The sequence below is a fragment of the Dermochelys coriacea genome, chromosome 3 (genome assembly GCF_009764565.3).
Source record: "Dermochelys coriacea isolate rDerCor1 chromosome 3, rDerCor1.pri.v4, whole genome shotgun sequence".
Taxonomy (NCBI): domain Eukaryota; kingdom Metazoa; phylum Chordata; order Testudines; family Dermochelyidae; genus Dermochelys; species Dermochelys coriacea.
In genome coordinates, this window is record NC_050070.1 from 167,253,361 (window position 1) to 167,276,538 (window position 23,178).

The 23,178-nt window shown below is 52.9% G+C and overlaps 1 protein-coding gene across 1 annotated transcript in view; it reads left to right on the forward strand.

Annotated features, from left to right (window-relative positions):
- Window positions 1-23,178, forward strand: part of LOC122459442 (spermatogenesis-associated protein 7 homolog) — an 82,335-nt gene that overhangs the window by 45,448 nt on the left and 13,709 nt on the right. The window contains 6 exon segments of the mRNA XM_043511488.1: window positions 5,352-5,369; window positions 5,372-5,472; window positions 8,223-8,454; window positions 8,457-8,545; window positions 8,547-8,704; window positions 8,841-8,901. Of these exon segments, the coding sequence (XP_043367423.1) occupies window positions 5,352-5,369; window positions 5,372-5,472; window positions 8,223-8,454; window positions 8,457-8,545; window positions 8,547-8,704; window positions 8,841-8,901 (659 nt within the window).

The following is a 23,178-nucleotide window of genomic DNA, read 5'->3' on the forward strand; positions in this document are numbered from 1 at the left end:
GAATAGCGGTCAGTAGGTTTCCGATATAGGGTGGTGTTTATGTGACCATCGCTTATTAGCACTGTAGTGTCCAGGAAGTGGATCTCTTGTGTGGACTGGTCCAGGCTGAGGTTGATGGTGGGATAGAAATTGTTGAAATCATGGTGGAATTCCTCAAGAGCTTCTTTTCCATGGGTCCAGATGATGAAGATGTCATCAATGTAGCGCAAGTAGAGTAGGGGCTTTAGGGGATGAGAGCTGAGGAAGCGTTGTTCTAAGTCAGCCATAAAAATGTTGGCATACTGTGGGGCCATGCGGGTACCCATCGCAGTGCCGCTGATTTGAAGGTATACATTGTCACCAAATGTGAAATAGTTATGGGTCAGGACAAAGTCACAAAGTTCTGCCACCAGGTTAGCCGTGACAGTATCGGGGATACTGTTCCTGACGGCTTGTAGTCCATCTTTGTGTGGAATGTTGGTGTAGAGGGCTTCTACATCCATAGTGGCTAGGATGGTGTTTTTAGGAAGATCACCAATGGACTGTAGTTTCCTCAGGAAATCGGTGGTGTCTCGAAGATAGCTGGGAGTGCTGGTAATGAAGGGCCTGAGGAGGGAGTCTACATAGCCAGACAATCCTGCTGTCAGGGTGCCAATGCCTGAGATGATGGGGCGTCCAGGATTTCCAGGTTTATGAATCTTGGGTAGCAGATAGAATACCCCAGGTCGGGGCTCCAGGGGTTGTTCTGTGCGGATTTGTTCTTGTGCTTTTTCAGGGAGTTTCTTGAGCAAATGCTGTAGTTTCTTTTGGTAACTCTCAGTGGGATCAGAGGGTAATGGCTTGTAGAAAGTGGTGTTGGAGAGCTGCCTAGTAGCCTCTTGTTCATACTCCGACCTATTCATGATGACGACAGCACCTCCTTTGTCAGCCGGGTACCCGCATGGCCCCACAGTATGCCAACATTTTTATGGCTGACTTAGAACAACGCTTCCTCAGCTCTCATCCCCTAATGCCCCTACTCTACTTGCGCTACATTGATGACATCTTCATCATCTGGACCCATGGAAAAGAAGCTCTTGAGGAATTCCACCATGATTTCAACAATTTCCATCTCACCATCAACCTCAGCCTGGACCAGTCCACACAAGAGATCCACTTCCTGGACACTACAGTGCTAATAAGCGATGGTCACATAAACACCACCCTATATTGGAAACCTACTGACCGCTATTCCTACCTACATGCCTCTAGCTTTCATCCAGATCATACCACTCGATCCATTGTCTAGAGCCAAGCGCTACGATATAACCGCATTTGCTCCAACCCCTCAGACAGAGACAAACACCTACAAGATCTCTATCATGCATTCCTACAACTACAATACCCACCTGCTGAAGTGAAGAAACAGATTGACAGAGCCAGAAGAGTACCCAGAAGTCACCTACTACAGGACAGGCCCAACAAAGAAAACAACAGAACGCCACTAGCCATCACCTTCAGCCCCCAACTAAAACCTCTCCAACGCATCATCAAGGATCTACAACCTATCCTGAAGGACGAGCCATCGCTCTCTCAGATCTTGGGAGACAGACCAGTCCTTGCTTACAGACAGCCCCCCAATCTGAAGCAAATACTCACCAGCAACCACACACCACACAACAGAACCACTAACCCAGGAACCTATCCTTGCAACAAAGCCCGTTGCCAACTCTGTCCACATATCTATTCAGGGGATACCATCATAGGGCCTAATCACATCAGCCACACCATCAGAGGCTCGTTCACCTGCGCATCTACCAATGTGATATATGCCATCATGTGCCAGCAATGCCCCTCTGCCATGTACATTGGCCAAACTGGACAGTCTCTACGTAAAAGAATGAATGGACACAAATCAGACGTCAAGAATTATAACATTCAAAAACCAGTTGGAGAACACTTCAATCTCTCTGGTCACTCGATCACAGACCTAAGAGTGGCTATACTTCAACAAAAAAGCTTGAAAAACAGACTCCAACGAGAGACTGCTGAATTGGAATTAATTTGCAAACTGGATACAATTAACTTAGGCTTGAATAGAGACTGGGAATGGATGAGTCATTACACAAAGTAAAACTATTTCCCCATGGTATTTCTCCCTCCCACCCCACCCCCCACTGTTCCTCTGATATTCTTGTTAACTGCTGGAATTAGCCTACCTGCTTGTCACCATGAAAGGTTTTCCTCCTCCCCCCCCCCCCCCGCTGTTGGTGATGACTTATCTTAAGTGATCACTCTCCTTACAGTGTGTATGATAAACCCATTGTTTCATGTTCTCTGTGTGTGTGTATATAAATCTCTCTTCTGTTTTTTCCACCAAATGCATCCGATGAAGTGAGCTGTAGCTCACGAAAGCTTATGCTCTAATAAATTTGTTAGTCTCTAAGGTGCCACAAGTACTCCTTTTCTTTTTGCGAATACAGACTAACACGGCTGCTACTCTGAAACCTGTGGTGCATTGAAAAAAGTGATAGCTATGAACAATAGCTAAAATTGGTGAAATCAGTTTTCCCTTCAGCCTTGTAACCTGGCTTCCAGGCTTGCAAGGACATGAGATAATAGCATCATCCTATTAAGAACATGGTGAGAATGCTAACTCCTATTCAGATCAATGGAAAGCAAAAGGATTATAAAACCCATCGGGAAAAGTAACAAATGTTCAGTAACTATCATTCAGAGTTTAATATCTTGAGCTTTTATCTGTGTTTGCACAGCAACCAGCACAATTAATCCCCATTATATAATTTTTATTTTAATTATAATATGCAGGCAGTTTAGTCTAGTCACAGTCAGGAAACGTGAGTTCTGTTCCTGCCACAGACCTATTACATGACCTTAGGAGAGTCACTTCACCTCTGTGTGTTTCTGGTTTTTGTATGTTATTTCTCTTTTAGATTGTAAACTCAGGGCAGGATCTGTCTTTTATCATAGGTTTGTGAAGCACTTAGCACAATGTCAGTGAGAGGCCCTAAATGTTACTGTAATATAAATAACCCTATAAAGAGACAGAGTTTTGTTACATATCACAACTCATTCAAATATATCCCTTTCATTTAGAAAACTAAAAAACAATGCTCAGATGCCACATGGAAGACACATTTGAGGTGAAATCCTGGTTCCATTGAAATGAATGGGAATTTTGTCATTGTGTCATAGGACCAGGATTTCTCCCTCAATGTAGATTTAGTAGGAAGGTAACTTGATAGAGTAGCTACTGAGATAAAGTAGGCAAAAAGATGCAAGGTAAGCAGATGGTTGCGATAGATAACTACATAAATAGGTCTTACATTCAAGGCATAAGGAGAAAAGGGCTCAATGGTCTGCAACATTTTAAACTCAAGATGTCTTTGCTTTTGTACTTTTAAGGTGCAAAGTAAGCTGTTGTAGCGTAAGTTGTGTACTTGTTTTCATAAACTGTAACAGCGTTCTCCTGATGTGCTCCCAAATGAATAGTGGACTGGTGACAGGAAAAACAGGCTGTCCCACGTATGCCCCCTGCTTTTATTAATTAAATTTCACACTAATAAGAAAACATGGTTATGGATAATCAAATAAATCCATTCAGCTTCCTTAAAGCTGCAGTGCTGGCAGTCATGACTTTCCACTGGTGGGCATTCATGCCAAATGTTAATACACAATGCTTATGACCATACAGTATTAAATGCTAATTAACATAATTTTGAATGCAAGTGGTTTGTGAACCACCACCTATATAAGCCCCCTGCTCTCTGTCCCCTGACCGCCCCCTCCCGAGACCCCCCACCCTAACTGCCCCCCAAGACCTCACCCAACCCCCTCTGCTCCCTGTCCCCTGATTGCCCCGATCCCTATCCACACCCAGGCCCTATGGGACTCCCACGACCTATCGAAACCCCACCCCCCCATTCCCAGTCCCCTGACTGCCCCCCCCCCAGAACCTCCACCCCATCCAACCACCCCCTGCTCTCTGTCTCCTGACTGCCCCCTGGGACTCCCTGCCCCTTTTCCAACCCCCTGGCCCCGGCCCCCTTACCATGCCACGTGTGGCCTGGACGGAGCTAGATGCGCTGCCCTACAGGAGTGCACAGCCCCGCCCCGCCTCCCCAGAGTGTTGTCCGTGCACCAGAGTGTCTCCGGGGAAGGGGGAAATGGCGGGGGAGGGGCTGGAGGGTAGTTTCCCTGCCAGGAGCTCAGGGGCTGGGCCCGCAGGCCAGACAGGCCCACGAGTCAGATGTGGCCCGCAGGCTGTAGTTTGCCCACCCCTGGTCTGTTGTCACTAACTGTGAAAATTTAGATTGATTGATTAAAAAACTAAAAAAAAAAATGCTTAAAACCTATAATGATCTGCAACCATGAAAATTTAAAAAGATAAAAATTGAAAAAAATGCTTAAAAATAAACATTGGTATTATCCATCAAAATTATAAATGAATATCAAATTCTGCCAACCCTACAAATAAATGACAGAAGTAGCTCATCAGATAGGTATTAATACAAAAATTGACATGGCATGTATGTCTGTTTGATTGCATAGAAATCTGAAACCGTTGTCACTGGCGAACCTTGGACTGCAACAATTGACAAACACGTTTGCGTTTCAGCTAGTAATGTATCACCTCACATTAAGCTCACTGAATGGTCATCATAACCGGTCACTGAGGAGCAGTGTTGATATACAAAGTATCACAAAGTTGTTTACTCTACTTTGGACCATAACCATCTCCCATTTAAATCAGTGGAGAGATTTTCATTCAGTGGGAGCTGAATCAGACCTTTGTGATTAATTATTGTGTCTGCTGATAGTTTTGAAAAGCTAAAAAGACCAGATAACTTTAATGATGGGATTTTCAAAAGTACTCAGTGACGGCTTAAATCTGCTCCCACTGACTTCAATGTTCATTTGATTCCCAATTCCTTCTAATATATGATATTTAAGGGTGGGATTTTCAAAGCACTCCGTTCTGGTCTAATTCAGTTCCCAGCCATTTCTCCAAGCCCTTGTCCTTCGACTGCTTTGGACTGAGTGGAGAAGGAGACTAGAGAGTGCAGTTTCTATTCACTGTCCAGTGACAAAATCTCCCCAGTGTAGATGGCTCACGTAGCTCGCTCAGTGTAGATGGCTCATGCAAGGCTCTGGGCTGAATTTCACCCCAAATACAATGTTTTTTGGTGAGCTCTGGGGAGTAACTGAGTGAACTTGCCGATGTCATCCTCCAGAGACATGGGAATTGCCATCTCTGTATGTAAGTGGGTGTCAAGAGAAGGTGATATCACCTGGGGGGCAAATACTAATATTCTGTCACTTGACCATTGCTTAGCCTTGTAATGGTTCCTTTTGCATTCTCACATGTACAGACAGGGATCAGCAAAAGAAAGAAGAGTTGTCAAAGCGGTTGAAAAATATAAGAAGGAACTTGTATGGACAGTTTCTGCCCCCAAATTTAACTGCAGGAGTGTTTCCACGAAACAGCAGAAGGTAAGCATATTCCTGGAGGTTTTTAAGAACAAGTTAGAGAAATATGTGTGAGAGATGGTCTAGATATGTATAATGCTACCTCAGCACTTGAGGTCCTTTCTAGCCCTACATTTCTATGATTCTATAAAGTATCATAGCAGAAAAAGCTATTGTATTTTTTGTGTGCATGCTATGGAAATGACTGACATTTAGTTCTTTTGAAAATGTATTCTTACAAAACTAGTCCTTCCTCATAGCAGTGATGGAAAGTACATTGTTAATTTTTTACAAGTGAATTATTTCAGATGATTCTTTAACATATAATGGCACGTCATTTTTGTTTTCCAACTTTGATATTGACTCATCAGCCCCAAGCATCAGTGCAAAGTGATCAGTTAAAAATTGTCATCCCTAATATTTAACTCGAATCTCCCTTGCTAGAAATTAAGCTGGTTACTTCTCATCCTATCCTCAGCAGACATGGAGAACAATTGATCACCATCTTTTTTATAACAACCTTTACATATTTGAAGATTGTTTTGTCCAATCATAGCCTTCTCTTCTCTAGACTAAACGTGACCAATTCTTTCAATCTTTCCTTATAGGTCATGTTTTCTAAACTTCTGATCATTTTTATTGCTCTCTTATGAGATCTCCCCAATTTGTCCACATCATTTGATGCCCAAAACTGGACACTGTACTTGGGGCTCACCATTGCCAAATAGACCAGGACAACTACCTCCCTTCTCTTACATACAACACTCCTGTTAATACATCCAAAAATGACATTTGCTCTTTTTGTCACAGCATCATACTATTGACTCGTATTCAATTTGTGATCTACTGCAGTCCCCAAATCCTTTTCAGCATACCTACTTCCTAGCCAGTTATTTCCCACTTTATAACTGAGCATTTGATTTTTCCTTCTTAAATGTTGTACTTTACAATAATCTTTATTGAATTTCATCTTATTGATTTCAGACCAATTCTCCAATATGATCAAGATCATTTTGAATGTTAACCCTGTCCTCCAAAGTGATTGCACCTCTCCCAACTTAATGTTGGCCATAAAGTTTATAAGCGTACTCTCCATTCCAAGTCATTAAGGAAAATATTGAACAGTTCTGAACCCAAGATTGACTCCTCTGGGACCCCATTTGATATGTCCTCACAGCTGGAACCATTGATGATTACTCTTTGAATACAGTCTTTCAACTAGTTGTGCCATTCACCATACAATAATTTCATTATTTCAGGAAGAAATGAAGACAAATAGAACTTGCTTAATCTGTCTACATGTTTGTTAACTGTCAATTACCACAGCATGCAGAGACTTGTGTCATTGTGGGTAGGTGCTGTGAAATCTTCCACACTAAACTCTGCTAAAGTCCTCACTTCTAACCTGCAAGCCCACTACAATTCTACTACCAGTCCCTGACTCTGTCTTGAGCAGAAATTGCTTAGCAAGTACATTGTGAGGTTTGGGTTTTCTTAGAAGGTTTGGAATTTTCGTTTTTGTTTGTGGTATGACAAATGTTTACCTGGAACTTGGATGAGATAAGGCTGGTTGCCTTTCTGGAAGATATGCTTTAGTCTGAACACAAGGGTAACTGGTGACATTCTATCGCCTGTGTTATACAGTAGGTCAGACTTGATGATCTGGTGGTGTTCCCTGACCTTAAAATCTTTATCTGTGACAATACAGTCTGTCTGAAGAGGTGGAAGGTTAGCATAATAAGCCCATTGCAGCACCAGACCTGAACTCCTGCTTTGACTTAAATCAGTACTTTATTCATTTCAGTATAACTGTACAAGAAAGTTACATTTCTTACATCCTTCAAATTCCCATTGGCTCTGTTCATGGAGTTATGTCATAAAGCATGTTGCAAGCACCTGAATTATGTAAGGGGTAAGCAACACATGACAGATGTCAGAGTAGCAGCCGTATTAGTCTGTATTCGCAAAAAAAGAAAAGGAGTACTTGTGGCACCTTAGAGACTAACAAATTTATTTGAGCATCTGATGAAGTGAGCTGTAGCTCACGAAAGCTTATGCTCAAATAAATTTGTTAGTCTCCAAGGTGCCACAAGTACTCCTTTTCTTTTTTACATGACAGATGAAATCCTGACCTCATTGAAGCCAGTGTCATATCTCCCATTGACTTCAGTGGGGCCAGGATTTCACCATTTATGTTTAGAGCAATCAGACAACATACGACTTCTTATTTGAATTCGAACATTGGGGACCAGTTGTGCTAACACCTGCATGTGTATATAAGGCAGAAAGTGGATGATGCAGTCCCAGTGGATTCTGTTTTGGTAGAGAGTCTGTACGCTTGGTTCCAGGGGGCACCAGTTCCACAAGTGGGAATACACAGAAGCCCGTGGAGAAGGAAGAGCCTTTCCCCTCTTCCTCTTCTGCTCCCTCTCCTTGAGCCAGGCCCAGCATACCAGGAGCTCTTGAGCTGAGGGAGAGCAGTGACTCTCCAGAGCTAGTGTCACTACCAGCCTTAACCTCCATAAAGGGCATAGAGTTGGGGGCAAGGCCATGACCAGGTGTAAGGGTGGCACAGCAGCTTTGCTTCCATTGCAATCTCCAGAGCTCTGGAAGTCATTGTGACCCAAGGCCATGTAGAGCTCCTTCTGGAGCAGTGAGCCTCCTCTTAATCATTCTTAAACAGAACACTATGGTGAAATGGATTCTTTAGAGACACTCTGTCTTTGGTAAGCTGCGGCATTTGTGTGTCGTCTATTTTGTTTTCTGAACTGCAGTGGCCAGATAAGAGTCGCCTGTATTTGGTACCACGTGGGAAAGTCTGCTCCATGACTCAGGAAGAACAGCGCTCACCTGTACCCTTTCAGAAGCCCACCTCAAGAATTCCATCACCAGTTTTAACTGCACGAGAGACTATTCAAGACATTGTTCAGCAAGCTTTGTCTCTGACTCCTGTTCACAGATCTAATATGCTCAAACTATTCACTATACCATGTAGCCAGGCTCACCTGCGTGCGGGAAGACATTTCAAAACCCTCAGAAGAAAACGTATAGTGGCGACCTCCTTGACAAACATTCTGATTGGTTCACAGAAAAAAACCCAGCCTTTTGCCCCCCGAATTTTAAAGACATCAAGTCAATCGTTTCCTTCAAAGTACAGGTATTATAAACCTCCCCACAAAATGAAGAGCATCTCACCTGGAAGACCATCTCTTAGATTAACTGGAACATACAATGTAAGGCCAAGAGAATTATGCAGGTAAAATACTGGAAGAAAAGGGGTACTTCTTTTTTCTGTTTGCACATTAATGCTAAAAATTAAATGATTTCATTTCCAAGAAAATCATTTAAAACTGCAGACATCTTTATTGAACATTTTCCATTTAATCTTTCAGCTCTGTAGAAGATGTACATCTGAGATCTGATGCAGATTGCTCCACCCGGCATCCAGTTAAGGTTATTGTATCCATTTGGTATGAGGTGAAAATATATGGCAGCACTTATTCAGAGACAAAAGCTGACTAGGTTTTGAGTGTAATGTGCTTTTAGGACAATTGATAACATAATGGGACTTCATGGGACATAGCTAAAGGAGAGTGACAAACTTGAATCATGTTATAAGGTTTCATTTATTTAAACAGGATATGTAAGCTATTGAGAAGTGAGAAATTTGAGGAATCTAGCATGTTAGGCTAGATAATGACAATAGGTGTGTGGGGTTACAATAGAAACAGCTAAAATAACTGAGTTCTTTGAAAATACAAATTAGGCTCTGAGGTATATAAAAATAATAGCTCAATATATTCCAGCACCCTGAGTTCTTTACGCAGAGAATGAATGTGAAGGCATATTTGTGTGTGAAACTAGACTAATATAGTAAGTTATCAGATGGGAAAATGCACAATTCCTTTTCTCAGTCCTATTTTCTTAATGTCAAATGCTATCCTATATTTATTTTGCTTTTGAGATGTCAAAGTGACAGGGAACAAGAACAGCAAACAAGAAGTCTGAAATCATCTTGCAGAGCATCCCCTATTTCTTTTCCATTTGGCCAGGCTTGAATATTGCAAAGGTAGTGGGGACTGCATGTACTCTGAAGAATTCCAAAGGATTTTCAAAGACAGCAAGAGTGATCCCAAATCAAAAGCCAAGTGTATCTACAGTGTATGTGTAATGAAGTGAATCTAATTCTCTGCCAAGTTGATGAAAATAGAATTCACAGCTAGGGAGGAACTCACGGAGCTCTGGGAAATGAGGAACATTTACTGGATTTGGTTTCTTAACCCATTAGAGCAAGGACTGGTATTTTTAGTAGGTGCTTCTAAACCCTTGGTTTCAGAGTAGCAGACGTGTTAGTCTGTATTCGCAAAAAAGAAAAGGAGTACTTGTGGCACCTTAGAGACTAACAAATTTATTTGAGCATAAGCTTCCGATGAAGTGAGCTGTAGCTCACGAAAGCTTATGCTCAAATAAATTTCTTAGTCCCTAAGTTGCCACAAGTACTCCTTTTCTTTTTTTCTAAATCCTTGTGAGACAAAAACATTGTATGCATCTTGTAATGTAGCGGTTAGGTAAGACTGTTGAGTGGAGATGGTGACAAAGCTCTGTCCTTGCCTCCGTGGGTCCCTGTTTCCTGGCGGATTTCGCTAGCCTCAGAAGCTCACTGTGACCCTCCACGTAACCCTTCTTTCTCTAGAGACAAGGGTCACAGTCTACTGAGCCATTTTCATCATAAGCCAGCAAGGGAGGTGAGGAGAAGTTATCCTTCCTCGTACAGTCTCTGTTGTCTCCCAGTCTCAGTGATTAATCAGGGGGCAAAGGTGGGGGGGAGCCTCTACTCCGGGCTCCAGCCCAGGGACCCTAATAGTATCAGCTATGGTAGCTGACCTTTTAGAAACATGACATGTACAATTCCCTGGGCTACTTCCCCCACAGCAGCCCTCACTTCCTCAGGCTCCACTTTCTTGTGCCTGATATGGTGTGTACTACTTAGCCTCTCCAACAGCGCAACTTCTTCCCACAGCTCCTGACATGCACCCCCACCCGAGTGACTGGGAGGCTTTTAACTAGTTTCAGCCAGTCCCCGATTGGCTTCCGGTGTCCCAATCAACCTAACCTTCTCCCTGCCCTCTGGAAAGTTCTTACTTGGCCCCAGGTGTCTTAATTGACCTGGAACAGCTTCCATTTCACTTATCCTGGTACCAGGAATTTGTTTAGCCTGGAGTGAATCTCTCTCTCTCTCTCCCACTGCTCTCCCATAGCCTTCTAGCTTGGAGGGAGATGGGAAGCTGCTACTCCTGCTGCTGCTGGGCCCTCAGCTCTCCCTGCTGCTCCAGCTGCTCCCCTAGCTGGGCCAAACACCCCCCATTCTCTGCTACCTGGTTGCTGGACCCCCCACTCTCAGGTGCTGCTACTGCTCCAACTGCAGCCCCGGGGTGGGGACTGCTAGCCCACTCCCCAGAGAGGAGAAGTGAGGGACCCCAGCCACTGCTGTTGTGGACACCACCAACACCTGAGAGGGGTCCTTTCTGCCTGCCTGGACCACCACCTGGAGTTCCTGGAGCTGCTGCTGCTGCTGTTGGAGTCTGCTGCCTGGAGCTGCTGAAGCCTGAGGAGGAGAAGAAGAGGACCATCTACCAGTGGGGAGCACCTAGAGACTTTGCAGACCACCGTGGAGGGGGCCCTAAGACTGAGTAACTTTTGAACGGTGCTCTTGTGGTGGGGGTCCTGACTGTGTTTGTAGGGACATGGGGTGTGGTGTGGAGCTGCCCCCGATCCATCTGTGTGTCCCCCCCAACCCCCACCACTACTACCACCACCGCTGCCCCCTCCACCACCCCCACTGGCTGTATACCATCTGCCTCAGCTCCTGCCTTTGGACTCAGCTGCTTGCTTGGCTTGCCACGCCCTATTTCCACCATTTGGGCCAGAAGCAGCAGCCAGCCTAAAAAGACTTGTGCAAGCGCACGCGGGTGCATGGGCCTCCCCCCCTGACTGCCTACCCCGCAGCTTTGCCCTTTACTACCTGCCCCATTTGCCACTTGTAGCTTTGCCCCCCCTTTTGCCCCAGCCCCCCTTACTAGCTTCAGTTTGTTTGCCTGCCCCACCCATTTCCTTCTGCAGCCTTTGTTTGTTTGCCCAAGCCCCAGCTTCTGAAGCTAGTCCCTTGGTTTCCCTGTTCTACCTCCAGACTGCTTAGCCCCTTGCTCCGTGTGCCCATGCCCCCTCCCATGCGCTTGTGCAACTCCCCATTTTAGTTTCAACCCTTTTCACTGCACCCCGAATGTTGTTGTATCCCGCCCTCCCGTAGTGCACCAAGAGGAGCCGGAATTCCACCTTGTGTCGGTGACTGACCCCAACCCCTGATTGCCCCCCATCCAGCCCACCCGTTTTGGCACCCTCCTCCCCTGCCTGCAGCCTAGCGGGGAGGAGTGGTCGACCTGCTTCCCCTTTCCCCTCCTCCTTCAGGTGTCTCCCCTTCCCTCCCTACTCATGATGGCGGGGGATGAGAGGCGTGGGGCCCCTCCAGCAGCCCGAGCTGCCCCTCCCCCGCCTGCCCCTCCGTCACCCCCCCAAGCGTCTACCTCCGCTGCCGAACCATCTGTCATCACCCCCGCTGGGGCACCAGCAGCGACGGGCATCGGGTGACCTCCACTGCTGCCACGTCTCTCACCCCCTCAGATTCGGGGGGAGCCCCCCCAGCCAGCGAGAAGGGCCAGGGGAAGAAGAAGGGGAAAGGCCCCGCTAAGAAGACCAGGCCCTCCATGGCAGGGGATGCCCCCAATGCCCCGGCCCCACCGCCGGCTGGGGCATCCCTCCCCGCTGTTCCCTCCACCAGCTCTGCGGGTGTCCCTCCCCCGGCCCCCAGGGCATACGCCCAGATGGCGGCAGCCCCCCCGCCTACCGCTACGTCATCTTTCCTGACCACCGCCTCCACTACCATCTATAGCGGCCGGGGCCCCTTTCCCACCATGACCAGGAAGCATGGCGTCCGTTGCCTCCTGGTGCCCGCCTCACCCCACGTGGAGACCTATGTGCGGGCGTTGGCGAGGGTGGTGGGGCCCACGGCCATTGTGGCGGCCTCCAAAATGTATGGCAAGGTCGTCTTCTTCTTAACATCGGAGGCCGCTGCCCAGGAGGCGGTGGAGAAGGGCCTGGCAGTAGGGGGCGTCTTTGTCCCCTTAGAGCCGCTAGAGGACCTGGGCGTCCGCCTGGTCCAGACCTCCGTCCCTCCCTTTCTCCCCAATGCTGCCCTGTTACCTGCCCTCTCTACCTGGGGGAAGCCCATCTCTGTCATCAGCCCTCTCCCGTTGGGCTGCAAAGACCCTGCCCTCCATCACGTTCTCTTGTTCCACCAGCAAGTGCAGCTTCAACTGCCGCCGGCGGCATGTGATGGAGAGGCACTGGCGGTGTCTTTCCTGGTCCCCTACCAGGGGGCCCATTAGCGGGTGCATTCTTCCACGGGGGAGGCCCGGTGCTCCCTCTGCCGGGCGATAGGACACGTCTGGAGGGACTGCCCCTTGGCCCGGCAAGGAGGGGCATCCAGGACCCCCGAGCCCTGGCAGGGCACCAGCCCTGTCATCGCCGGTGCCCCTGGCTGCCCGGCACCCAAAACCATCCCTCCTCCTTCCCAGTCCACCATTGCTCCCGCTCAGGCCCAAGGGGCACCTCCCCAACTATGCCCAGACAAGCAGGAGAGCCCCGCCCCCGCTGCTTGCAATCTGGCGGGGCCCGTGGAGGAGGGTGCGGCAGGGACACCGCCGGGCATGGGAGAGGGCCCGCCCCAAGGGGAATCTTCCCTCCCTTGTGCTGCCCCACCGTTACCCCCTCGAGTCCCTGAGCCACCGCCTCTGCCCCCTGACACAACCTCTGCTAGCCAGCCCCTGGATGATGCCACGGTGGGCTGGGCCCTAGTCCAGGGGAAGCGGGGCAAGCGGAAGGCTTGAGCTCCGCTCCGTCCATCTGATGCGGAGGCCCCCTGGAAGACCAGGAAGGGGGGCATCGATGCCAAGCCTTCTGCTCTACCCACGGGTGTGTTCCATCCACCAGAGCTGGCTGGGGAAGACGTGGCAGCACTGGAAGGCAGTGTCTCCCCTCCACAGGATTCCCTCACCTCCAAGACCCCCGAGGCACCATCTGAAACCCCAGTGTGCCCCGAGGCGACCGTCGCATCAGGTGCCGGTGGGGAGAATCCCGGGGTGGTGGAAAAGGATTTCCCATCTATATATGAGGAGATCGAGGCCCTGGGTCTGACCCCGGTCACCCAGGGGGAGGACGATCCTATGACAGCGGGCCTCAATCTGGGCGACTTCACTCCAGCCCCCTTTTCCCCATGTTTCCTCCCCCTAACCGTTGCTTCCGCTCCCACCTCCGAGGAGCCCCTGGACTCCTCCATCAACCCGGCTGCAGAGGGCACCCCGCTGAGAGCCGCCGAGCCTGTTCAGGCGACGGCCAGTGCCACGCAGCTGGGACCTGAGCCACCAGGGGCACCCCTCGTTGGTGAGGAGCATTCGACCTCCTTCCCGGGAGAGGGCCCTACAGAAGAGAGTCCACCTCCTGATGCCGTGGCTGCCAAATCCACCAGAGAGCTTGCGCCCGGCATCACTGAGAGCCCTCTCCCCGCCCAGACTCTTACCTCTAACCCTGCCCCTGCTCCTATCCCATCCACCGCCCGAGATGTTATTGCCGCCCGTGGGGCTGTCTCCTTCCCTATTCCAACAGATGACTCCCAGGGAGCGGCCTTTGTGTTTACCCGTCCCAACCCACCAGGGGCTGCTATCCTCCCTCCGCCGACCCCATCACCCCAGCGTTCAGGCCAAACCATCAGGAGCCCCGTCAGGGGTCCGCACCCTGTCTGCCCGTCTCGGTGGGCTACGGGGCTGTACCAAGGGCCCCGTCGGGGAGTAACCAGACGGTAACCACAGCCCCCCATGCGCTGCGAGAGGAGTTGCGGGAGTTTTTAGAAGACGTCTGTGGCTCCCGCAACAAAGTACAGCTTGTTGATGGAGGGACTTTAATCAAATCCTCCGGGCCGCAAGGGCCCTCATGGGGGAGGGTAAAAGGACCGGGAGGCAGGGTGCTGTCGCCTACCAGCGGGTCCACCTCTTCCGTGACTCCTTACTTACCTACGGGGTGGGTCACGGACTGCTGCGCGGCCCGTCGGGAGCCGCGAGCATCCCTGCCGGCGAGGATCCCCCCCAGCCCTCCTCATGGCACCTTTTACCATCGCAACATTGAACACCCGCGGCTGTAGGATGGGTCTCCGCAGGTCCCAGGTGCTCTCCTTTCTTCGGGAGGGGAGGTACTCTGTGGTTTTCCTGCAGGAGACCCAAACGGATCCGACCGCCGAAGACAGCTGGCGACTGGATTGCGGGGGACAGGGTCTACTTTAGCCATCTCACAGTTCGTACAGCTGGAGTGGTGACCCTGTTCTCCCTCAACCTACAGCCTGAGGTGCTGGGGCTCGCTGAGGCTGTGCCTGGCTGCCTGCTGCACCTCCGGGTCCTCATGCAGGGGCTCGTAGTCATCCTCGTCAACATCTATGCCCCGACAGCGAGCCCGGAGTGGCTGCAATTCTATCAGCAGGCGTCCGCCTTCCTCGGCACCTTGGATCCTCATGAGTGCCTGGTCCTGGGAGGGGACTTTAACATCACCCTTGAGGAGCGGGACCCCTCGAGGACCGAGCAGAGCCCGGCCGCCGCCGCCGTGCTCCAGGAGATAGTCGAACACCACTCCCTGGTGGACGTCTGGTGTGACCACCACCCGGATGACACTTCCACGTTCACCTTTGTCCGGGTGGAGGCCCATCGGTCACGCCACTCCCGGTTGGACCGCATTTATTTATCACGCTTTCATCTTTCACGAGCCCACTCCTCCAGCATCCGGCCGGCCCCATTTTCTGACCATCATATAGCCACCGTGACAGCCTCCCTCTGCGCGGAGAGGCCGGGGCCGGCCTATTGGCATTTTAACAACAGCTTGCTGGAGGATGCGGGCTTTGTGGCGTCCTTCCGGGAGTTCTGGCTGGTCTGGCGAGGGAAGCGGCGTGCCTTTCCCTCGGCGCGGCGCAGGTGGGACCTAGGTAAGGTGCGCACTCGGCTCTTCTGCCGTGACTACACCTGGGGCGCCAGCCGACGGAGGGTTGCGGCAATAGAGCAGTTGGAACAGGAGGTCTTAGAGCTGGAGAGGCATCTGGCCGCCAACCCCAAGGATCCGCCCCTCTGTGGAGTGTGCCTGGAGAAGCGGGAGGAGCTCCGGACCCTCGAGGACCATCGGGCCCGGGGTGCCTTTGTCCGATCCCGCATCTGTCTCCTTCGGGAGATGGATTGCGGCTCCCGCTTCTACACCCTAGAGAAAAAGAGGGGGGCTAAAAAACATGTCATCTGCCTACTGGCAGAAGATGGCACCCCCCTCACGGAGCCGGTGGAGATGTACGGGAGGGCGAGAGCCTTCTACACAAGCCCTTTCTCCCCGGATCTGACCGATCCTAACGCTTGCAGAGTGCTTTGGGAGGAGCTCCCAATGGTCAGCGCGGGTGACCGAGACCAGCTGGAGCTGCCTCTCACTCTGGCCGAGTTCTCGGAAGCGCTCCGTCGCATGCCCACCAATAAATCTCCGGGCATAGATGGGCTGACCATGGAGTTCTATCGCATGTTCTGGGACGTCCTCGGCCCAGACCTAGTCACCGTCTGGGCTGAGTCTTTGCAGAGCAGGGTCCTCCTTCTTTCGTGCAGGCAAGCCTTGCTCGCCTTATTACCATAGAAGGGGGACCTCCGCTAGGCTGCAGCCCCTATTCCGGCTCCTCACCAATATTTTATTACGTTTTTGGTTGCACTTCTCCCCTCACCTTCTTATTTATGCACTCCCTATCCGTGGCCCCACAAAGTCACGGGATCTCCTGGTGAACCTCCTCCTGGCCCTAGCTAAAATGGCCATCTATAAAACCAGAGTGAGGAGGTTGGCCGATGGAGTCTCCTGTGACTGTGGGGCCTATTTCCGATCCTCGGTCCGTTCACGTATCTGGGCAGAGTTCCTCTGGGCAGCGTCCTCTGACTCCCTTGACGCCTTTGAGGAGCAGTGGGCGCTGTCCGGGGTTCTCTGCTCGGTGTCCCCATCCGGTTCCCTTCATTTGACCCTTTGACTGCACTCCTGTCCCTGTTATTTCATTAGTTGTCCCCCGGAATTTTTTGGGTATCTAGGTCCTGTGGATCCCCCTTTTAGGCTGGGAGGGATCCTTTAGCAGTGGACGGGCTTTGCCCGCCCACTTCCCAGATCCCAATAAGACACGACCCCTGCTAACCAGCCTCCGGATGATGCCATGGAGAGCTGGGCCCTAGTCCAGGGGAAGCGGGGCAAGCGGAAGGCTCGAGCTCCACTCCTTCCATCTGATGCGGAGGCCCTCCGGAAGACCAGGAAGGGGGGGGCACCGATGCCAAGCCTTCCGCTCTACCCATGGGTGCGTTCCATCCACCAGTGCCGGCTGGGGAAGACGTGGCAGCACTGGAAGGCAGTATCTCCCCTCCATGGGAGTCCCTCCCTTCCAGGACCCCCGAGGCGCCATCTGAAACCTCAGTGTGCCCCGAGACAACTGTCGCGTCAGTTGCCGGCAGGGAGAATCCTGGGATGGCGGAAAATGATTTCCCGTCCATATATGAGGAGATTGAGGCCTGGGTCTGACCCCGGTCACCCAGAGGGAGGACAACCCTATGCCAGCGGGCCTCGATCTAGGCAACTTCACTCCAGCTCCCATTTCCCCATGTTTCCTCCTCCTAACCGTTGCTTCTGCTCCCACCTCCGAGGAGCCCCTGGACTCCTCCATCAACCCGGCTGCAGATGGCACCCCTCTGAGGGCCGCCAAGCCTATTGAGGCAACAGCCAGTGCCACGTGGCCCCGGACAATCCCTGGGGCTATCTCCTTCCCTTTTCCAATTGATGACCCCCAGGAAGCGGCCTTTGTGTTTACACGTCCCGACCCACCAGGGGCTGCTATCCTCCCTCCGCCGCCCCCTATCGCCCCAGCGTTCAGGCCAAACTATCAGGAGCTCTGTCGGGGGTCTGCAACCTTTCTGCCCGTCTCGGTGGGCCACGGAGCTATACCAAGGGCCCCATCGAGGAGTAACCAGGAAACCATAACTCCAGCCCCCCATGCGCTGCAAGAGGAGTTGCGGGAGTTTCTAGAAGACGTCCGTGGCTCCCGCAACAAAGTACAGCTTGCTCTCCAGCGATGGAGGGACTTTAATCAAATCCTCCGGGCCGCAAGGGCCCTCATGGGGGAGGGTAAAAGGACCGGGAGGCAGGGCGCCGCGGCCTACCAGCGGGTACGACTCTTCCGTGACTCCTTACTCACCTACGGGGTAGGTCAGGGACTGCTGCGTGGCCGTTGGGAACCGCAAGCATCCCAGCCTGCGAGGACCTCCCCCCAGCCCTCCTCGTGGCACCTCTTATCATCGCAACATTGAACACCCGCGGCTGTAGGATGGGTCTCCGCAGGTCCCAGGTGCTCTCCTTCCTTCGGGAGGGGGGGTACTCTGTGGTTTTCCTGCAGGAGACCCATACGGATCCAACCGCCAAAGACAGCTGGCGGCTGGATTGGGGGGACAGGGTCTACTTTAGCCATCTCACAGTTCGTACGGCTGGAGTGGCAACCCTGTTCTCCCCCGACCTATGGCCCGAGGTGCTGGGGCTCGCCGAGGCTGTGCCTGGCTGCCTGCTGCACCTCCGGGTCCTCATGGAGGGGCTTGTAGTCAACCTCGTCAACATCTATGCCCCAGCAGCGAGTCCAGAGCGGCTGCAATTCTATCAGCAGGCGTTCGCCTTCCTCGGCACCTTGGATCCTCATGAGTGCCTGGTCCTGGGAGGGAACTTTAACATCACCCTTGAGGAGCAGGACCAGTTGGGGACCGAGCAGAGCCCAGCTGCAGCCGCCTTCCTCCAGGAGATAGTCGAACACCACTCCCTGGTGGACGTCTGGCGTGACCACCACCCGGATGACACTTCCACGTTCACCTTTGTCCGGGTGGAGGCCCATCGGTCACGCCACTCCCGGTTGGACCGCATTTATTTATCACGCTTTCATCTTTCACGAGCCCACTCCTCCAGCATCCGGCCGGCCCCATTTTCTGACCATCATATAGCCACCGTGACAGCCTCCCTCTGCGCGGAGAGGCCGGGGCCGGCCTATTGGCATTTTAACAACAGCTTGCTGGAGGACACGGGCTTCGTGGCGTCCTTCCGGGAGTTCTGGTTGGCCTGGCGAGGGCAGCGGTGTGCCTTTCCCTTGGTGCGGCGGTTGTGGGATCTAGGTAAGGTGTGCACCCGGCTCTTCTGCCGTGACTACACCCGGGGTGCTGGCCAACGGAAGGATACGGCGATAGAGCAGTTGGAACGGGAAGTCTTAGAGCTGGAGAGGCATCTGGCCGCCAACCCCGAGGATCCGCCCCTCTGCGGAGCATGCCGGGAGAAGCGGGAGGAGCTCCGGACTCTCGAGGACCATCAGGCCCGGGGTGCCTTTGTTCGATCCCGCATCCGTCTCCTTCGGGAGATGGATCATGGCTCCCGCTTCTTCTACGCCCTAGAGAAAAAGAGGGGGGCTAAAAAACATGTCATCTGCCTACTGGCAGAAGATGGCACCCCCCTCACGGAGCCGGTGGAGATGTGCAGGAGGGCGAGAGCCTTCTATGCAAGCCTTTTCTCCCCGGATCTGACCGATCCTAACGCAGAGTGCTCTGGGAGGAGCTCCCGACGATCAGCGCGGGCGACCGAGACCGGCTAGCGCTGCTTCTCACTCTGGCCGAGTTCTCAGAAGCCCTCCATCGCATGCCCACCAATAAATCTCCGGGCATAGACGGGCTGACCGTGGAGTTCTACCGCATGTTCTGGGACGTCCTCGGCCCAGACCTAATCACCGTCTGGGCTGAGTCTTTGCAGAGCGGGGTCCTCCCTCTTTCGTGCAGGCGAGCCATGCTCGCCTTATTGCCGAAGAAGGGGGACCTCTGCGATTTACGAAATTGGCGTCCCATCTCACTCCTCAGCAAGGACTACAAAGTCGTGGCAAAAGCAATCTCGCTGCAGCTAGGGTCCGTGCTGGTGGACATGGTCCACCCAGACCAGACCTACACCGTCCCGGGCTGCAGCATCTTCGACAACCTATAGCTGGTCCGGGACCTATTGGAACTCGGGTGTAGGGATGGTCTGTCGTTCGCCCTCTTGTCCTTAGATCAGGAGAAGGCGTTCGACAGGGTGGATCACAGGTATCTCCTGAGCACTCTGAAAGCGTTTGGCTTCAGACCCCAGTTTGTGGGTTTTCTCCGGACGCTGTACGCCTCCGCAGAGTGTTTGGTCAGGCTCAACTGGACCCTGACCGAACCGGTCAGCTTCGGGAGAGGAGTACGGCAGGGGTGCCCCCTCTCGGGCCAGCTGTACGCTCTGGCGATCGAGCCCTTCCTCTGTCTCTTCCGAAGGAGGTTGACAGGGTTGGTGCTGCGGGAGCCGGAGCTGCGGCTGGTCCTGTCGGCGTATGCTGATGACGTACTCCTCGTTGTCCAGGACGTGGGCGACTTGGCGCGGGTGGAGGCTTGCCAGGCCATTTATTCGGCAGCCTCCTCCGCGCGGGTCAACTGGGTCAAGAGCTCTGGCTTGGTGGTAGGGGACTGGTGGCAGGCGAGCTCTCCCATCCGCGCTTCAGGCCATCCGGTGGAGCACGGGTCTGCTGCTCTATCTGGGCATTTACCTTTCTGCCACGCATCCCTCTCCGCTGGAGAACTGGCAGAATTTAGAGGGCGGGGTGATAGAGCGGCTCCAGAAATGGACAGGACTACTCCAGTTCCTCTCCCTTCGAGGGAGAGCACTGGTGCTTAATCAACTAGTCCTGTCCATGCTCTGGTACCGGCTCAACACCCTGGTCCCGGCCCTGGGTTTCCTGGCCAACCTCTGGACATCGATTCTGGAGTTCTTTTGGTCAGGACTGCACTGGGTCCCTGCAGGGGTTCTCCATCTACCTCTGGGGGGGAGCAGGGCCTTAAATGTCTGCTTACTCAGGTCCATGTCTTCCGCCTCCAGACCCTGCAGAGGCTCCTTTATGCTGCACGGTAGTCCGGTGTGGAGCATACTGGCGCACACCTTCCTGCGCCGCTTCCGAGGGCTCCGATACGACCGGCAGCTCCTTTATCTCCATCGCGAGACCTCTCCAGGCTGCCTGTCTTCTACCAGGACCTCCTCCAGACCTGGAAACTCTTTTCAACAACCAGGTCCATGGCAGCCACTGAGGGGGCAGATCTCCTCGGGGAGCCCCTGCTACACAACCCCCAGCTTCGTGTGCAGGTGGCGGAGTCCCACTCGGCTGCGCCAGAGGTTGGTCCTGGCAGAGGTCACAAGAGTCGGAGACCTCCTGGACTATGACCGGGGAAATTGGCTGAATCCCCTGATGCTCGCTCAGCGCATGGGGCTTTCCAGACCTTGTACTCCCCGGCGCATACTTCAGGAGGTGAAGGCCGCTTTGCCGCCCGCTGCTCAGGTTTATCTTGACCGGGTCCTACACGAGGGCACGCCCTGCCCACCCCCTACCCCAAGCCCGCTGGACCTTTTAATTGGACCCCTGTCCCGTGGACCCAACCGACCCCTTCACCCCTTCACTGGAAGCCAGCTGCACGAGATGCAGCCGGTCTGCTTTCAACCGCGCCAAGAAAACATCTATACACGCTCGTGCTCCACACCCTTCACACCCTCACCCTCGTGTCCCGCCCCGATACAAAATGGTGGGACCTCCTGCCACCTTTGGAGGGTGAGGAGCCCCGGTGAGCCAGCCTATATTCCACCTGAGTTCCAAGGCCTGCAGGGGATGTCAGTTGGCGGCTCCTTCACAGAGCCGTGAGCACAGGCGTGTACTTGGCGCGGTTCACCTCAATCCCAGACACCTGCCTCTTTTGCGGTGTGAGGGATATCCTGGCACATGTCTACTTGGAGTGTGCCAGGCTGCAGTCCCTATTCCGGCTCCTCACCAATATTTTATTACGTTTTTGGTTGCACTTCTCCCCTCACCTTCTTATTTATGCACTCCCTATCTGTGGCCCCACAAAGTCACGGGATCTCCTGGTCAACCTCCTCCTGGCCCTAGCTAAAATGGCCATCTATAAAACCAGAGTGAGGAGGTTGGCCGATGGAGTCTCCTGTGACTGTGGGGCCTATTTCCGTTCCTCGGTCCATTCACGCATCCGGGCTGAGTTCCTCTGGGCGGCGTCCTCTGACTCCCTTGACACCTTTGAGGAGCAGGGGGCACTGTCCGGGGTTCTCTGCTCCATGTCTCCGCCCAGTTCCCTTCGTTTGACCACACTCCTGTCCCTGTTATTTCATTAGTTGTCCCCCGGAATTTTTTGGGTATCTAGGTCCTGTGGATCCCCCTTTTAGGCTGGGGGAGATCCTTTAGCGGTGGACGGGCTTTGCCCGCCCACTTCCCGGATCCCAATAAGACTACTCTCCCATAGCCTTCTAGCTTGGAGGGAGGTGGGAAGCTGCTACTCCTGCTGCTAGGCCCTAAGCTCTCCCTGCTGCTCCAGCTGCTCTCCCCATTCTCGGCTACCTGGTTGCTGGACCCCCCCACTCTCGGGTGCTGCTACTGCTCCAACTGCAGCCCCGGGGCGGGGCGGCTGCTAGCCCACTCCCCAGAGGGGAGGAGTGAGGGATCCCAGCCACTGCTGTTATGGACACCACCACCATCACCACCACCACCACCTGAGAGGGGTCCTTTCTGGACCATCACCTGGAGTTGCTGCTGCTGCGGAGTCTGCTCCCTGGAGCTGCTGAAGTCCCGAGGAGGAGAAGAAGAGGACCATCTACCAGTGGGGGAGCACCTGGAGACTTTACAGATCACCGTGGAGGTGGCCCTAAGACTGTGTTTGTAGGGATACAAGGGGTGTGGTGTTAAGCTGCCCCCGATCCATCTGTGTCCCCCCCCAACCCCCACCACTATTATTACCACCCCCACTGGCTGCATACCATCTGCCTCAGCTCCTGCCTCTGGCATCAGCTGCTTGCTTGGCTTGCCACACCCTATTTCCACCCTTTGGGCCAGAAGCAGCAGCCGCCAGCCTAAAAAGACTTGTGCAAGTGCACGTGTCCGCCCCCCCCCCCGGACTGCCCACCCCACAGCTTTACCCTTTACTACCTGCCCCATTTGCCACTTGTAGCTTTCTCCCCCGATTTTGCCCCAGCCCCCCTTACTAGCTTCAGCTTGTTTGCCTGCCCCACCCATTTCCTTCTGCAGCTTTTGTTTGTTTGCCCCGCCCCAGCCTCTGAAGCTAGCCCCTTGGTTTCCCTGTTCTACCTCTAGTCTGCTTAGCCCTCGCTCCGTGTGCCCATGCCCCCTCCCATGCACTTGTGCCACTCCCCACTTTAGTTTCAACCCTCTTCACTGCACCCCGAATGTTGTTGTACCCCCCCTCCCCTAGTGCAACTAGAGGAGCTGGAATTGCACCCTGTGTCAGTGACTGACCCCTAACCCCTGATTGACCCCCGTCCAGCCCACCCATTTTGGCGCCCTCCTCCCCTGCCTGCAGCCTAGCGGGGAGGAGTGGTCGACCTGCTTCCCTTTTCCCCTCCTTCCTCTGGTATCTACCCTTCCCTCCCTGCTCACGATGCTGGAGAACAAGACGGGTTAGGCCCCCTCCAGCTACCCCTCCCCCACCTGCCTCTCCATCACCCCCCCAAGCTTCTACCTCCGCTGTCGAACCATCTGCCACC